General features: G+C 38.7%; 1 protein-coding gene across 1 annotated transcript in view; it reads left to right on the top strand.

Annotated features, from left to right (window-relative positions):
* PTPRQ (protein tyrosine phosphatase receptor type Q) overlaps window positions 1-19,456 on the top strand; it is a 156,713-nt gene that overhangs the window by 80,718 nt on the left and 56,539 nt on the right. Inside the window, exons 25-26 of the mRNA XM_077838126.1 lie at window positions 1,264-1,533; window positions 14,889-15,221. Coding sequence (XP_077694252.1) covers window positions 1,264-1,533; window positions 14,889-15,221 — 603 coding nt within the window. The remainder of the gene's footprint in view (window positions 1-1,263; window positions 1,534-14,888; window positions 15,222-19,456) is intronic.

The raw sequence follows: 19,456 nt of genomic DNA, 5'->3' as shown, positions 1-19,456 counted from the left end.
TCATGGAGGTGTGCAATATCAGGACTGCAGACAAGCAACATAAAAAGATACTCCAGTCTATAAGTGCTACCTTGTGTATAGAGTCCCACTGAGTCCTTGAAACATGGGGACCGGTCAGCACATTCCCTTTATCCTTGCCTGGATGCTACTGTAAACTACCCTGCTGTCTGAGATGGCATAGAACTGGTCCCAGAATTGAGGAGCCACAAACAGCTCTTTTGCTTTTCCCTCACCCAAATGCACTCGGCACTAACTTGGTAAAGGATTCAGCCCTATGCCTTTACTAAAAATACAAAGTGATCTCCTTTCTTCTGCAGCTGCTACTTTTGAAAGGAGTACTCTTCAAACTCTGGAGAGAAATGTATGTATTTTTAAAGAGATGCATTTTCCTCTGTACCTGTAGTAATTAGTATGTTTCCTTCTATTTCTGGGACATTGATGCTAGTCAATTCCCTACTTGTATGGATAACTGGACATGGCTTCACTAAAGAGAGAGAAAAAAGCCCCACCTTTTCCTGTTGATTCTTTTCTCTTAGTTAATACATCCCACAATCTGACTTTCCCTGGGAAAATTTAATCAGTTGTTCCATAAGTTGGAGCCAGTTGTTTGTTTTCATGTTAAATATAATACTGTTTTTACCTATGAAATTTGATGAGCTGCCCAGGAAGCTTTACAAGAATTCATCTTGTGGGGAAAGCAAAAGGGTGGGACCAATAAGGTAACTGCTGCCTATGAGTGACATCTTTGAAGACTCCCCCAAAACTCCTGGGCAGGACACAACACTACTGTAAGGATTACCAGCCATAGGGTACAGTAAATGAGAGAAGGAAAGCTAAAGGATAAGTAAAATTTTCTTTTGGAGTGTATCAGTTTCACATTACTGCATACGTTCTTCTGTGCTGCTGATTAGAAAAAATGGGAGGAAATGTGGGTGTAAATGGGAGAGAGAAGGGAAAAGGGAAGTTGGAGCATATCATTAGTTTTAGGAAATATAATGTACTATCACTCTTTTTTTCATTTCAAGCACTGCTTCAGTAAAGTCCATAATTACTGGAAATAAAGCTTCTATAAAATATAATCAAGGACATCTCTTCATTTAAAACACTTCTACCCCAGTGTTCTTATTACAATATTAATTTATCTGACATTGGAATGCCTGACCCTTATTATAAACATTATGCCTACATCTCTGAGTATACTACGTGATCACCCTTTTTGATTGTTTGGAAATGTTAACCTTTGGTGCATGGGTATCTTTTAAGCTCCAGATGTTGTCCAGAATGTTCAGTGTACTGCAACAAGTTGGCAGTCAATTCTAGTGCACTGGGACCCACCTTCTAGGTCAAATGGAGTGATTACACATTACATCATAATATTTGAAAGGAATTCTACAAGCATTTCTGCTTATGATAAGGTGCATACTTTCAGAGACCTGCTATCCAATATTTCTTACCAATTTAAAATAAAAGCTGCAACATCTGCTGGTGAAGGAAAAGAACAGATATGCAATGCCAGCACATTTCCAGAAAAAGGTAACAATTTTTGGATTTAAAATTTTACTTTAATTTAAATGACAATTGAATATTTAGATCAGTGATGCTGTTCTTACATTTTCTACAGCATCCCAATCCTTTCCCTAGTCAAGTATAATCACAGTTTAAATCTACTATCAGATGGTGAGAAATGGGGCCTGCTTTCCAACCCCTCTCTTAAAATGTCCTTGATTGTGTTCCCAAGGGACAGAGTTTATCATGGAATAGCCAGTGGAGAAAGTCAGTGGGACTTGGAAGTACAAATTAAAAGTTACGTTCTTGCCATGTTAAGTTTGAGTTCTTATTTTATTCATACTTTATCACCCAGTCCTAGTATGCATTGGCTTATAGCTAGATTGGGTATGTTTTCACCCTTTTGCTAGTGACCTCACCTGTTGAATATTATTACTGGGAAGGTTTTGTATGAGATAGTGGTATTTCTGCCAGTGACATCCTTTCTTTTAATGTTAAGTAGCCAATACTGCTAATTCACTCATTAGAAGTGCTATCATTCAGAGGTTGTTAATCAATAAAATCATTTAACTTCCTCCAATGTTTGTCATCTTAATCTACCATTGAAATGAACTTTTTAACAGGGGAAAAGATGGCAACCATATAGACAGTTTAGGGGAATTAATCCCTCTGCCTTTTTAATAAAGAGGTTATCTTCACACTTCCTTTTACTATTACATATTTAATAATGGGGCTACTTTTTCAGTGGCACTACTTGCATGAACGGGAGCTTTAATTTTGCCTCTCCAGCCTTGAAAGGCCTGGATACATCCAGAAACATATAAACTCATTCCCAGTTGGAATACGTTTTTCTCTCTCATCTCTGAAATAAGTAATATGTGTTTTAATGAGTTCTTATTATTAGTTTCTCTCTGTTAATAAGAACTAACTATCTAATTGTCTTTCATAAATAATAAGTCAGGTAAGTATGGTGTTAATGTCATATCAGAAATTCTTGCTTACATTACTAGTGGGGGTATATTTGAAAGTATATTGTAGTGTAACATTTTTCTTCAAGTTGAGGTAAATGGGGCTATTCACATGCATGTGAGGGATGCAGGGGGTTGGTACCCAGCTTGGATCTTCATAAATTCTGCCTGAATATTAAAGACGTGAAATGTAGTTTGTCCAGCTCTGATAGTTCAAGAAAAGCTTCTAGTAAGGGACTTTCTAATTCTTAGGCAGACATAAAGGAAATACAAAAATCGGTGGAGAGATCTATTAAAGTCTTATTTGCCAGAAGTTTAACAAATTCCTCTTTATTTTGTCATCTCTTGTTGTATGGACCTGGGAGCTCTACCTATTTTTACTTAATGTTCCATCTAAGAAATATAAAATGTTGGGTTGATTTTATCGCAAAGAAACAAAAAGTATCTAGGGAGAATTTGTAAAATGGGATGCCTTTAATGACACTTGAATGTTGAAAGGGCCGATAATTGGAGTTATAGCTGGAAGAATACTGACTAAACAGCATTAATGAAGATTCATTCAGATTCTGATTTGGCTGTTCAGTTCAACCATACTTGTGTACGTTTTCGTCTGTTATTTGTGAACATACTCGTGCCTTTTATTTTGTTCTGTATGGGGACATCTCTGTACTGCGTAGGACTACTGTATTCACATGAAAACAAGCATATTTGTATCTGAGGAAGAATATCTGCTACTTGTTATTTATTTCTCAGTAATTGTTACTAGTTTGCATGTAAATATTTCAGTTATCCAATCAAAAATGAGGCAACACTTCCACATAACTTAGTTGTGAATGATGAATAGTGAATATTTGAAGTGAACAGTCCATAAACCACCAAAAAACTGAAAATTGTATTCAAACTATTTAACAGATCTTTATGAACAGTTAAAATATCGGATACATTGGGATTGCGATAGAAACTATTCCCAGAGTAAAGAGCTGTTAGTTAACTGATCTACAGTGAATAAGGTTACCTAATTTACTTGGAAAATACAGATTTAGAGAATTTACAGTTTCAATCCAACTCCCGCTGAAGTCAATAGAAATATTCCCATTGACTTCAATTGAATGATGACCTTTAAGAGGTGCTCCCCCATCATAACAGTGTGAATTTATTTTAAAAGGGTGTATGATTCGGGTGACCAGATGCCCCGTTTTTAAAGGGACAGTCCCTTTTTTGGGGACTTTTTCTTATATAAGCGCCTATTACCCTCCACCCCCTGTCCCGTTGTTTCTGTTTCTATCTGGTAACCGTATGTATGATAGGATATTGGAATGTAGTCCATTATTTTATTCTTTGACTGATATAATTTGAGATATTTTCCTCATTTATTTGGGCATAATGTTTTCTCTGCATCTTTTGTATTATTGGAAAAAATCAATTAACTTATAGATTTCAATGTAGCACCATATAATGTTACATGTTGGTTAGGTATTTATTTCATTGGAATGACAGAGCATGCCTGAAAACTCATTTAGCTTTGCAACCCCCATTTTAGTATATTTTTCAAATTTTTATTCTTGGAAAAAATGTTTATTTTATTAGTTATGTTTACAAAAGTGCCTGTCCAACATTTGAGGTGCAGAATATTAATTATGCATGCATTCAAAAACTCCATAGATCAAATTGAAAATAAAAGGAACTTCCAGTCCATCACAATAAACTTAAACTTCTCTCCCTCCATCCTTTGCCATTCAGCCCTACTCAGCCCCTCAAAAATCTTCCACCTGGAAAAACCTCGGGAAATAGCATCTTGCATTATTTTATTGAAAGTTTTCTAATCTGGAGTCTGATGGACCAAGGGTGAAGTGATCACCAACCCCTTCATGCCCTGATTCAGCAAAGCACTTAAGCACATTCTTAATTTTACGCATGTGCGCAAGTCCTCAAGCAGTCAATAAGATTTAAACACATGCTTAAAGTGAGGCATGATCTTAAATGTCGTGTTGAATTCTGATAGATATAAGCCAGTGCTTATCTGCTTTACTCTATCAGGGCCTACACTAGCTATAATTTTACCTGAAGACATTGCTTTTTTAAACCCAAATTTGATTTATTTTGGAATACCATGTGCATTATTAATGGAATATTTGCCCAAGTAAGGGCTGCAGGACTAGGCCCTAAAACTACAAAATATGGATTATTGCTCTAAAAGAACTGTAGCTCAGACTCGTGTTGTTTAACATTTGGTTTAAATTTTAGCATTTAGTCATATTTACAACAAACTGGTTATTAGGACAATATCTTCTTAACTGTGTGTTCACATGAATTGTTTTCTGATGAGTGGCTACTAGGAATCGAAGATTCATGGTAGGGAATGGAAACAGTTTTATAGCTGTTGTCAGCTTCTTATTTATGGTGGTCTAAGATTAGTTACAGAATACATAGCCAGCACTGAGTCACTGACAATGCATTTATTTTTGACATAAAGTGAAATCAAATTTGGTTCAGTGTCTCATTGCATAGTGTCTGACCTTTACATTCCTTGCAAAGACTATTTTATTTTATTTTACGTAAACTTGTTCATATCTGGGTATTACTAAACATGGATCATGAAGATTAAATTTATGGGGAGATTAATGTTTGGTGTCTAATCTAGCTCTGCTGTCATGGTAAACCACTTGTACCAGGGTAGAGTATGTTATGACCCACAAAAAATGATGAACTCTGTGGTAGTTACATTACTTTGTGTTTAAATATTTTATATAGGATATGAAAGATAATATAGCAAGATTTTAGGACTGAATAACTATCCTTAGATTATATCCAAGGAAATATACATATTATAATGGGATTTCATTAGGGTTGGGTGAATTTTCAGAGGACAAAAACTGCCTTAAACTGGTAAGAAAATGTTCTCTAAAAGACTCTCTATTTTAAACCTGTCCAAGTTTACCAAACTCTAGAGTCTAGGATAAATTTAATAGTCATTTGCAAATAAAAATTAAGTATATTAAAGTACCATTTTTAATTCCAAAATGTTGAACAATTAAAAATAGAAACTGCTATTATGTTTCATTTGTAAATTTTATATTTTACTCAGTCCATGCTCACTGTTTCTTAGACACACACACACACACACACACACACACACACACACACACACACACAATTAAACATACTATTTTCAGCATGAAGAAAAAATATCAAGTTAGTTTGCCAGGCTCTATTTTCAGTGTTGTGGTGCACGGTGTAATTTTCCTTACTGTCTCCTAGTATTATTTAATATTTATATTGCGTTAGCATGTAGGGTCATCAACCAGGTCAGGATCCTATTGTGTTAGGTGCTGTTCATACGTATATAGTAAATGACAGCCCCTGCCCCCAAGAGATCCTATTCTTTCTTCTTCATAGATTCATAGTTTCAAAGGCCAAAAGGGACCATTGTGATCATTTAATCTGATGTCCTGTATAACACAGACAATAGAACTTCCCCAAAATAGTTCCTACAGAATATTTTAAGAAAAGCATCCACTCTTTATTTCAAAATTCAGTGTTGGAGAATCCACCATGGACCCTGGGTAAGTTAATTATTGCCACCATTAAAAATTTATGCCTTATTTCCATTCTGAATATATCTAACTTCAACTTTCAGCAATTGGATCATGTTAAATCTTTATCTGCTAGATTGAAGAGCCCATTATTAAATATTTGTTTTCCCCTGTAGTACTTACAGACTTAACCTTAACCACCCCTTAACCTTCTTTTTGTTAAGCTAAATAGATTGAAATCCTTGAGTCTATCTCTATAAGGCATGTTTTCTAACCCTTTAATCATTCTCTTGGCTCTTCTCTCAACCCTCTCCAAATTATAAACATCGTTCTTGAAGTGTGGATACCAGAACTGGACACAGTATTCTAGCAGTGGTCATACCAGTGCCAAATGCAGAGGTAAAATAGCCTCTCTGCTCCTACTTGTGATTCCCATTTGTGTGCATCCCAGGTTTACATTAGCCCTTTTCGCCACATTGTTGCACTGGGAGGTCATATTCAGCTGATTATCCATCACAACCCTTAAGTCTTTTTCAGAGTCACTGCTTCCCAGGATAGAGTTGCCCATCCTGTAAGTATGGTTTACTTTCTTTGTTCCTAGATTATACATTTACATTTAGCCATATTAAAACACATATTGTTTGCATGAGCCCATCTTACCAAGCAATTGATCCTTGCAAGACCCAACTAGAAATATATCATTCAATGAGATATCCTGTTTACAATGACATTTTGAGACCTATCAGTTAGCTAGATTTTACTCCATTTTATATGTGCCATGTTAATTTTATATCTTTTCTAGCTTTTTAAATCAAAATGTCATTCGGTACCAAGTCAAATGCTTCACAGAATCTTAGTATACGTCAACACTATTACCTTTATCAAACTTGTAATCTCATAAAAAACTCAAGTTAGTTTAACAGGATCTTGTTTCCATAAACCCATGGTGATTGGTATTAATTATATTACCCTCATTTAATTCTTTATTAATCAAATCCCATATCAGGTGCTCCATTTTCTTGACTGGGATCAATGTCAGACTGACAGGCCTATAATTACACATGTCATCCCATTTACCCTTTTAAAATATTTGCACATCATTAATTTTCTTCCAGTCTCCTGGAACTTCCCCAGTATTCCAAGATGTATTGAAAGTCAACATTAACAGTCCAGTGAGCTCCTCAGCCAGCTCCTTTAAAACACTTGATGTAAATTATCTGGATCTGCTGATTAAAAATGTCTAGCTTTAGTAACTGCTGTTTAACACCATCCTGAGATACTAGTGGAATGAAAAAAGTATTATGTGATATGTCAGCCTGGTGTAGCGCACCCACATGTGAGATGAAGGGGCTTCTTTTTCCCTTGCTGCCACTTTAAACAAGAGCAGGGTTTGTCCCATAATGGAAAAAAAGACTTAATCACTCACTGCTGGCAATCTGGTAGCTTCCATGATTTTCTTAAAATATAACGCATTCAAATAATTGCAGAGTGAGATCATGGCAATGATTTCTGAAGAGTTCCTTCTGTTACAGAAGTTCGTTTGGTTCCCATACTTACATGTGCTCAGTACATTATTATTATGTATTAATTTGTGATTCACCCATTATCAGATGTGTCTAACTACAAGATAAAGTTAATGGGTTCTCAGTTGCTTGTTCACCTGACCTAACAAACATGGTGAATTCTTTGCTGCTACAGCTTTAGATTTTTTCTTTATTATGGAAGGTCAAAATAAATTTCATTGATTCTTTTCCTTTAAGCAGATAAATCAAAACCAGTAGGGAATTTTACAATACCAATTACTCTTCAGGGATTTCTACTATTTCTACTTACTAGGGAATTCCATAGCACAAGTCAAATAAAGAAGCTTTATCTTTAAAAAAAAATAATCTCACACACACACACACACACACACACACACCCTCAGTGCTGGATTAACTGGGTGAAAAATGGTGACAAAATGTGTGCAGAGCTAAATTAGAAAAAGTTTGCAAAAGTTCGCATGCATTACTTGTTTAAAAGTAAGTGTCCAACATATGTTGCTTACTATAATGGCCCAACCCTTTGAAATGATGAGCATTCTCAATACCCATTGAAATAAATGAGTGTTGAGGGCAATCACCATTTTTACAGGACTAGATCCACTGTGTGTGTTTTACAGTTCAGGAAATCCATTCCTCCTCTGTATGTAATTCTCAAACCTTTCATACTGTATTCTTGAGTGAGCATATTAAATGAAGGGTATGATCCTTCTCCTATGATATATTCCAATTGATTTCAGTGGAAATATTATTAGGCCTGTAGGCCTAAATTTTCAAGTGCTCAGAATCCACAATTGGGGACAGATTTTCCTAAGAGTTCAGCTCTCACTTAGGCAGCTAAACAAGGACTAGATTTTCAAAAGAGCTTATCAGCCAATGTGTTGAGGTCTTTTCAAAATCTGACCTTAGCCATGAGGGTTGAACTCTTAAAAATCTGGTCCATAATATCAGATCAGCGACAAAATCATGGGAAAAAATAAAAGCTAACTTTTTTTTTTTATATTTTTATGTCCGCAAATTAGCATCCAGTCAAAAAAAAAAAAAAAAGAAGATATCACCGTTTAGGGCCAGATTGCAATGCCTTACTCACACTGAATGGTACCTTATACCATGAGTAATCCCAGTGACCTCAGTAGAACTACCTGTAGAGAAAAGTACTACTCAGTGTAAGCAGGAGTATCACAGTTTGGCCCTTAAGAATTCTGCCATGAAATATAATTTTATGAATACAAAGTCCTCCAAATATTTATTTTCTTAATTTCCTTTTTTGTTATATTCCAGTATGTATCTATTCCAGGTTCTTCACTTCTCTTCTTTTGATGCTCTTAATACCATGCAGCAGATTTATAGGCCACCATTATTCTTTTACTGCAAACTCCCTGCTAAAGGCAGCTGTTCTGAAGGCAGATTTCTTTTCATTAATTTAGTTAGGAACTAGGCATATCACATTACTTTTTTTTCTTTCCCCATCCTTTTCAGCAACCTCTACAGTCAGACCCATCTTCTTTCCTTTCTCAGCAGATTGGATTTTTTTTTTGTCCTTTACTGCCCTTGTGTCAGCATGATGAATAGAATTTTTGCTGCAAAACTCACCTGCCTGTCTCTTCAGTTTGGCCTAGCTTTGTATACCATATCCATGAGCCCAGTTCCTTTGCCTCCCTCACTCTGTGAATGTTTGATTCACATTCAGGTGCTTGTTGCATCTGGAATTTGCTTCGACTTAGGTTCTTAAATAAAAGCTTAACCTGAAAGCAGTCCATAGGCTTTGGGGCTCCTGATTAGCATCACAGCCAGGTGAGAGTAGGGAGTTTAAGGGACTTGGTGCTTGGCTTTGAAGTTTGGCCACCTTTAAACACTGCTTAGAAATTCCTCATCCCTGCACCAGTGCAGATGCTGAGTTCACAGTCAGCAAGCTCCTCTGACATAGTTATTGAAACTAGGGATGGTGGGGGTGCTGATAGATGGTAAGTGGTTTCCCTTATATACAGAGTTCACAGTTTGGTTCAATGGCTGTCAGCACCCCAGTATAACAATTGTTCCAGCACCCCTGTCCTCTGTTTCATGGTTATGAATTCAAAAGCTAAATAGAATGAAAACAAATCCTTTATATTTTAGACTGCTCCATACTCCTTATTGTGTTATAATGAAAAAAATATAATCAGGAAAGAATATTTTTATTAGGCAAATACTTAAATAGATTGATCACGTTATAATGAGGCTTGTGATGTCTTGGGGGATTTAAACATGAGATTAGCGTCAAAGGTCTAACCAGCTGGTCAGAACACAACTCTGGACAGTTAATGTCCCAATGTATACCAAAACTAACATCCTTTTCTTGCTTTTTATTTATATAGTGGCTTTCTGGAGGCCAGTGAAGGTTAATACAATTACATTTAGATGTGTATTAAAACAGAAACATGTCTATGGGGGTATATATGCAGACCTTTGTTGCATCTCCAGTGAAAGCATCAGATCATAAAGGATAATTCCTGAATAATGCAATTTGTTATCTGAAATAATTTTACTGTGAACGTTGATCACTTCATAGTTGAATCATGTTTAGAAAATTTAAACAAGCTGAATGATTACTTTAGGAGGCATGGAATGGTTTGTTCAAATTAGTACCATCTGTGGATTGAAAAAGTTTGGGGAATTTTAGTCATTCTTGAAGAATGAAAATCTGATTCTCCATGCTAAAGTAACTATAATCCTGTTTGTATCTGTAACCCAATAGTGTAGTTGTCTTGAAGTTGTCTAGTTGAATGTGCAGTTCATCAAAGCAGAAGGTACTGTACCCTGGAGTGTCGCTGCTGATCACTAGTAATTGCCCTTCGAGTACCTGCATTCTCTTTTTGATGTGCTCAGGACTCAGCATCTTTTCATTTATTCTAAGTGAAAATGACATTTATATGTGATTTGCCCATTTCAGTGTATTTGATGAGATTAAAATGAATTAGACTTTTTAACTAACATTTAAGGATCCAATTCCATTTTAATCGACTGTTTAGGCATTGCGGCAGAAAATTAATTTTCTGTGTTTTCCACTGTCTTACACTTTATTTTGCAGGGCAGAAACTAGACAAATTTTCTACTGAAACAGGCCCTTGGTAAATTGGAAATAAGATGAAATAAAAATGAAAGATACTGTGTTACAGTATAAAATATCTATCTACTACAGTGTATATCTAAGGTGCCTATCACCCTGGGTATCTGAAAAGATTTATCCCATCAAAGAGGCAATTTTGATCTAGTGTTATTAGGTCAAGGGTATTATCTTCCTTGAAATATATTTAATTTGCAGTTTACTCAAACCATGAAATGTCTTTTTCATTATTACTACTATATTATTGGACTTAATTATGCTTTCAGGGCATCACCCTGCACCCTTCAGGGGGTGCAGCATGCTCTCCCCTGCAAGGCCAGTCAGATCTGCTGGCTGGAATATAGGGGGGTTGGGCGGGGCCATACCTTCCTCTTTGCCTCTCCCCTCCTCGTTAGAAATGCAGGGACTGATATAATTGCCTGCTGCCACATGACTTCAGTGGGGCCAGGATTTTGACAATAGCACTAAATTATACAGGTAAAAAGATTAAATAAGAAAATTACCATGGCCAGAAAATGATTTTTGTTTAAATGCTTGTTGGCTTGAATGACTGCACTGCACTTTAAGCAGGGGGTATTTGGCTGGCTGGCTGAATGAAGGGAAGAGTGCTTTATGGCTGGGGTGGGGAGATGAAAACTACTGCAATGGGTCAGCATGGTCGCTGACTCATCCCCTAGGAATGCAGGGTTTAAAAGGGGCAGCTTTGCGGCTGTAGCTTCCCTTTTAAAAGGAGCAGGCTGAGGCATGACCCACCCTCCCTGCCCTCTAGATGGTAAAATACCAGGTTTGGTCAAGACCTGCTGTGGGCATTATGTTAGCTGCCCCTTTTTTAGGGGGGCTGAGAAGGAATTTTCCCCCTACCACCATATTGGTGTGGGTGCAGTTGGGGTTTATTTGCCTTCCCCACAGCAGGTTCAGGAAGAGCTTTGTTCATGCATGACATGAAGGGCGGTAGGCTGTATGTTGCAACTCATTATTTAAGTGTAAGGTGGATGTCCAGTGCAGATACTCCATAGGTGAGGTATACAGTGACCAGATAAATGACTTGGAAAAGGAATGAATGGGGGCAGTTGGGGACTCCTATGATTGGTACAGCAGGAAGCCAACCCCCCATTCTTATAGCCCACCTTAACCCTCTTACATGGGGGGCGTGGATGGTAAAAGACCCACCGGTAATTACAGAATAAACATAGGGTTACCTGCACTGTACATTTTTATCTGCTGGGTAGCCCCAGACATCTAATAATAAAGTTTCGGCCTGATTAAACTCATGTCAAATGTCTCTTGTCCTTTCAGTATAGCCAGACAATTGCTGTTTGCACTTTGCTGGTATTCATTCCTTTGTTTTCTTGAGCTGCTACTCCTCTCCCATTCTGTCAAGATTTTATTCTTACAAGTCAGTCATTCCAAAGTATTCATATTTATGGGGGAGACAAAGGTTTGTAACATTAGGATGTTATATTGTTGAAAGGTGAACTGTTAGACAGAATCAAAGGTTCAGATATTCCCAGAAGTCTTCAAAAGCCATTGGGAACATTTTTGTTCCAGAATGAATATCCTGGGATTTTTTGTTCCTTAAGTATCCATGCTGCTTAGTTATCAGTATTAGGCTAGATAATGGATTTTTGTTTTACCAATAATGTTTTTTCCCCTGAAGATTTCAAAACACGTAAGGCAGGTACATGGAAGGATTTTTGAGGAGATTTCTTGTGGCAGTTTCTGCTACCAGAGAATGGTAGTATAATCTTACAGAGAATCTTTGAGATAATATTAGCTTGGTGTGTGACTATATGATCCTGTACAAAACCATATGTCACATATCCAGTTTGAGAGATCTGACAAGTACACTGTTGGCTTAATATAGATGTGGCATGCTGTTGTGTACATGCACATTTATATATCTACATGTGTGTTCACATATCATAGAATCATAGAATATCAGGGTTGGAAGGGACCCCAGAAGGTCATCTAGTCCAACCCCCTGCTCGAAGCAGGACCAATTCCCAGTTAAATCATCCCAGCCAGGGCTTTGTCAAGCCTGACCTTAAAAACCTCTAAGGAAGGAGATTCTACCACCTCCCTAGGTAACGCATTCCAGTGTTTCACCACCCTCTTAGTGAAAAAGTTTTTCCTAATATCCAATCTAAACCTCCCCCACTGCAACTTGAGACCATTACTCCTCGTTCTGTCATCTGCTACCATTAACAGTCTAGAGCCATCCTCTTTGGAACCCCCTTTCAGGTAGTTGAAAGCAGCTATCAAATCCCCCCTCATTCTTCTCTTCTGCAGGCTAAACAATCCCAGCTCCCTCAGCCTCTCCTCATAAGTCATGTGTTCTAGACCCCTAATCATTTTTGTTGCCCTTCGCTGGACTCTCTCCAATTTATCCACATCCTTCTTGTAGTGTGGGGCCCAAAACTGGACACAGTACTCCAGATGAGGCCTCACCAATGTCGAATAGAGGGGAACGATCACGTCCCTCGATCTGCTCGCTATGCCCCTACTTATACATCCCAAAATGCCATTGGCCTTCTTGGCAACAAGGGCACACTGCTGACTCATATCCAGCTTCTCGTCCACTGTCACCCCTAGGTCCTTTTCCGCGGAACTGCTGCCTAGCCATTCGGTCCCTAGTCTGTAGCGGTGCATTGGATTCTTCCATCCTAAGTGCAGGACCCTGCACTTATCCTTATTGAACCTCATCAGATTTCTTTTGGCCCAATCCTCCAATTTGTCTAGGTCCTTCTGTATCCTATCCCTCCCCTCCAGCGTATCTACCACTCCTCCCAGTTTAGTATCATCCGCAAATTTGCTGAGAGTGCAATCCACACCATCCTCCAGATCATTTATGAAGATATTGAACAAAACCGGCCCCAGGACCGACCCTTGGGGCACTCCACTTGATACCGGCTGCCAACTAGACATGGAGCCATTGATCACTACCCGTTGAGCCCGACAATCTAGCCAGCTTTCTACCCACCTTATAGTGCATTCATCCAGCCCATACTTCCTTAACTTGCTGACAAGAATACTGTGGGAGACCATGTCAAAAGCTTTGCTAAAGTCAAGAAACAATACATCCACTGCTTTCCCTTCATCCACAGAACCAGTAATCTCATCATAAAAGGCGATTAGATTAGTCAGGCATGACCTTCCCTTGGTGAATCCATGCTGGCTGTTCCTGATCACTTTCCTCTCATGCAAGTGCATCAGGATTGATTCTTTGAGGACCTGCTCCATGATTTTTCCAGGGACTGAGGTGAGGCTGACTGGCCTATAGTTCCCAGGATCCTCCTTCTTCCCTTTTTTAAAGATTGGCACTACATTAGCCTTTTTCCAGTCATCCGGGACTTCCCCGGTTCGCCACGAGTTTTCAAAGATAATGGCCAATGGCTCTGCAATCACAGCCGCCAATTCCTTCAGCACTCTCGGATGCAACTCGTCCGGCCCCATAGATATATATATGACATATGTGTCTATAGATAAAAGGAACACACCAAGTTGGGAGTTTCTTTTTTACATTGCTTTTTCTTGTTCCTGAATTTTTGTTTCTAATTGCGGTTATTTCTTGTTTGCTGAACAGCACCAAATGTTGGAAAACTGAGCTGCTTGTGTAGGTGTTTATGTACTGAAAGTTAAACAAAATGCTTATGAATCCTTGAAATTTTGCCTGAAGATTGCATGCATTACCAAGACCGTGGGAGGCAATTCAAGATTTCAGAGTGAGAGGAGAGGAATCCCAGTTAGCAACAGCAGTAAAAGATGCTGAGGTTAGGGCAAAAATAACTTTGCTTAATATTCCTTCCCCAAGACGAGGCATGGTTCCGAGTATAGCAACAGCAATGTTACCTCTCCTCCTAGCTGCCCTTGCATGCCTCAGTCAGAAGTATTTTTCTTTAACCCAAAAGCTATACTAAGTGTGTGCCATATGTAGGTATATATAGGGCCTGTTTTTCCTCTCACTTTCACTGATGTGTGTGACTGCGTTTATATTGGTGGAATTACTCCTTATTTACAACAATGTAAGTCAGAGGAGAATCAGGCTGATAATGTGTAGTATATTTAGCAAGAGACTAGACAGACTCTCAATTGATCATATGAAATTGTATTCTTTATCATTAGACATACTTATTAAAAATAGTTTTTTTAACTATGAATAAATTGAAGGTAGTTAAAACTACTTGTCATTCAAGTTAAGATACCATATGTTAAATTGAAAATGTGTTTTAATTTCTAGTCCCCAGTGCTCCCAGAGACGTTGCTTTTTCCAACATCCAATCAACAAGTGTGACTTTGGCATGGAGAACCCCACATACTATCCTTGGCTACTTTCAAAACTACAAGATTACTACACAGCTCCGGTCCATCCACTGCAGTGACTGGGAAAACAATGAATGTATTGAATATGAGAAGGATCAATATTCCTATGAAACTGGTGTTGATGACTATATGGAGGAGATAGTACGTGAACTAAAAAAATTCAGATGGTATAGGTTTAAAGTTGCTGCTAGTACAAATGCTGGTTATGGCAACACTTCGCCTTGGATTTCTACACAAACTCTGCCTGGCTGTAAGTAAGGATGACTGTCATACCTCATATTTCTGTACTGAAATTGAGTCTAGCTAGATATGCAAACGTAGTCAGAGGTTATAATGTTTCTTCATAAAGCTATAGCAATTGTGAAGCAAAGAAGAATTTGTTGTAATTTTGCAACTTTAATATATTTCCCCTATTTTAAAATATTACTTATTCATAGTTAAAGTAATTCAGAAAGGAAGAGCCTGTTCGATGCTAGATTCCATCTTACTATTTACAAAATGGCAATTTAATTTCTCAGCCAGAGTCCTCCGCTGAAATTCACAAGTCAGATTTCTGCAGTTTCCATTTCTAGGTAAGTGGTGTGGGGTCAATTAAAACACACATGCTTTAAAACCATCACTAATTTAAAACTTTGCTATTAGACTGATGAAACACATTAGACTAGTGAAACACTTTCTCTATTAGGGGAGCATAAAGAGCAGCCACCAGCTAAGGAGCTAGATTTCTTGTCAATATCATATGCTTTAAATTTCATGGAAGAGCTCTTAAGTGCTGCTGTACAAGATGCACCTGCAGATTTTAGGATACAACTAGTTTGTGCAGACAGCTATGCTTATAAAACAACATTATTAATAAAAAAAAAAGACAGGTATTTTTGGTGGAGCAAGGTGTAGCGAGGTGATGCTCACCGGCGTGGCACCTCCTGCTGGTTGTCCTGGGAATTAGCTCTTCCAGCCCAGAGGGCCCTCTGCAGGGCAGTGTCTCACCTGCCGCTGGCCCCCCGTGTCCCTCCCGGACCCCAGTGCCCCTTACCTTGGGGTTCTGCCCGAGCAGTAACCCACAATCTGGGTCTCCCCACCCTCTATCCCCATCTTGCCTCCATGGCTACTGCCAGTCACCATCTAGCCCCCGCTCACTGGGGCAGACTGCAGTCTGTAAACCACTCATCATCAGCAAGGAGGGTTTGGAGCTGCTGCCTTTCCCTGCAGCCCAGTACCTGCTTTGGCCTTTCTATCAGGCCGCAGCCTGGGAGCTCGCCAGGTCTGAGCTCCCCAGCTCAACCTGCCCCTGCCCCTGCCCCTGCCCCTGCCCCTGCCCCCGCCCCCGCCCCCGCCCCCGCCCCTGCCCCTGCCCCCAAGCAGCCAGGTCCATCTCCCTCCCACTGGAGAGAATGATCTAGTGCCTGCCTAGCAGCCCTTTTATAGGGCTAGCTGTGGCCTGATTGGGGCTTGGCCCCAGCTGCAGCTGCTTTCCCAATCAGCCTAGCCTTTTCCCTCAGGAGCAGGGTAACTGCCCCGCTACACAAGGTATGAATGTTTTAGAGGACTGGTATTGGGATATGTGCCCTTGCACATCTGGTTCACTGATTTAGATCCAGCTCAGGTCAGTAGTACAATTTTGATAGCTGTTTTTTGGTCTGTGTGAAATGAGTTGATTTCAGTACTGTTTTTAATGATCTGTCTGCATCACAAAACAATACCAGAATTAGAAGTCTTAGCAGAGGTGCCAAGTACTTAACTGGCCATGGAAAGTGGATTGCTCAGTCACCACTGTATCTATTCTAGTCATATCTTTGTAGCATGAACATTGTCATGGTATCTGAATGCAGAGGACTTTTATATGGTGCTCATTAGGTAATACTTCTGCACCCTCACATACACCAGTGAATTTACACAGCTGTGATGTAAGGAAATCCCATCATCCCCATTTTATAGATGGGGAGCTGAGGCACAGAGAGACTAAGCGACTTGCTTGAGGTTTCACAGGAAATCTGTGGAGGAGTAGAAAATTAACCAAAGTCTCCTACATCTCAGACAAGCACCGGAACCACCATCCTTCCTCTCTTTTGCATTCGTAAAGTTAAGCAAGTATACAAGTTAAACAAGTTTGCAAGATCAGAGCCTATATGCAATTGTTTACACACACACACACACACATATACACACACACACAGAGCAAAGCAATGACAGTGGCATATTATATTTATAATATTTCAGCTGTTGGCTTCTGTTTCCCATACCTTCTCCTGTTTCCACAGAAACCAGATCGGCAAAAATAGAATCATATTTTGCATTGATTTTTTAAGTAGAACTCACTATTGATTTTAATGGGAAATTCTGCCTATAAATTGATGGCATGATATAGTCCAAGATAAAGAGATTAAAGCTTTTTAAAAAAACAAACCTACAGCCTATGTTTCTGCAGAAACTGGGTAGGAAAAACTGCTGGTAGCTAACAACTCTGAAGAAGATTTCTCACTTATAGATCTCAGCTGCTGTCTGCCTGCTGAGAAATGCAAGTTCCAGTTTCCTAAAACAGCTGCTGAGTTTAGGGCTCTTTTACTTTCAAATTGTGGGGTGGGGAAGAGGATTTAAAATAAAAGCACTGGAGAAAATATCTTTTAGATTTCTTCAGTACAGTGTTCAATGATTTAAGAAAGGGTTAAGTTTCTAAACAGTTCCAGGTAGTGTGGTTATCATGGAACTTATAGATGGAAGAAAAGACTTGTTGGACTTGCCAGTCAATTTGCACTTCAATTCAAATACTGTTCCCAGCAGTAGATTCTCCTTCTTTTATCTAATCTAGTTTTAAAAGTGCTAAGCAATGGAGTTTCAAAAACTTCTCTGCAGGTCTGTTCCATACCCAAATACATCTAACAAATGAGACATATTTCTTAAGATGTAGCCTCCATTTTTCTTTTTAAAAGTTATGTCAGATTTCTACACATAGAATATTTGCCTTTCATAATTTTAAATGTATAAATCTATTTGTCTGATACCTGGAGTAAATAGTAAAATCTAGTATACAGTAATGAATTCAACAATATGAGATTTAATTGTACAAGTTTTTGGAAACCATTGGCAGGTATTTCATACTTATAACCCAATTAAACAAGTATAATATTCACTGAGAGCTGTCAACATTCTGAACTGGTGCTGAACAAATGTAGTTACCTGTGGAATTTTCAGACGGGCTTTTGCAACCTGTGCAGCAAGCTACTATCAGAAAGCCTGATTATGAAGTGTAAGTTTTAAAAAAAATTATACAACGTAGAAATATGGGGCCAGATGCTGATGTCACTTACCCCCATTCAGCTGTTATAATGGACAGTGGGTGTTGTGTAACTAACTTGGTATGCTAGTTAGCCTACAAATAAAATAGGGTATAAACAGAATATTCTGTGTAGGGATAATGAATGTCTTTTTATTTTATCTGTACAGATGACCTGGCATGATTCTTTTCTGCCTCTACCAATAGTAAACTATGTTGCCATGCCTTATACATAGAATAAAAGATATAGCCATTTCTAAACTATTGTCTGGAAAAACTGGATGCTTGTGCTTTCAAAAGAACAAAGTAGTCAGTGTAGCACATTCAAATAATTAATATTCTCATTTAAACCAAAAAGTGGAACAGTGTAATAAAACACACAACTGTTGTCCTAGGCCCAGTAGCTTCCTTGGAACTAGAGCCAATAGAAAAACAAAGGGAAAAAAATCCACCAAAATCAATTCAATCAGTCAAAATTTGGAAATTCTATAGCTGGTTAAAAGCCAGCAACAAACCTACCTGAACATTTTCAAAAATTTGTAAAATTTCCACTAGCCCTTCTCAGTACAAAGCTGTGGTTGGCCAGTGCTCTGCAGTTATAGCAGCCACATACTGACGGGGGTGGGAAGAACCACCTCTGAGATGGTCAGCCTCATTTAGGTAACTGCCCTACCCCACTCCAAGGACAGGGTCTGTGGCCCCATCGAGCCTGACTTCCATATAGGACTATGATTACATGGGCAATGAAATTACTGAGCAAAAGCAATGTCTTTCTGCCATCCTAGCAAGGGTTGGAGTTTTCCATGGCTTAATGGTAATGATCTGAGGAGAAAATGAACGGGCCATGTCAAAGACGGTTATCCATCTGGAAGCTGAGACACGTCCCATCAGAGCTAAGATCCCTCCTTGGCAATCATGGATCTGTGGAAGAGACCTGTCTCCTGCGACCTCAATCAACTCTTACAGCTCTTGCCAGCTGGGCATTTTTTGTACTTAAAAAATGTTTGAGGAACCTTTCCCCCGTTCCACTGTCTCTCCTTTGCCGGGGTTACTGCAGTCCTAGGTATATAATAATGCTAATAGGAGTCCCCATGTACCAGCAGCAAGAGAGAGGTTCAGGGTGCACCATAAGACTATTCAGGGAAACTCTGCACAGAACAGGTATGGATCTCCTCTTCTTTCCCTATTGGACTGAATCAAACATCCTCTGGGTG

The sequence above is a fragment of the Eretmochelys imbricata genome, chromosome 1, assembly GCF_965152235.1.
Source record: "Eretmochelys imbricata isolate rEreImb1 chromosome 1, rEreImb1.hap1, whole genome shotgun sequence".
NCBI lineage: Eukaryota > Metazoa > Chordata > Testudines > Cheloniidae > Eretmochelys > Eretmochelys imbricata.
Note: the sequence above shows the minus strand (reverse complement) of the source record. Positions and strands in the feature narration are given on the sequence as shown.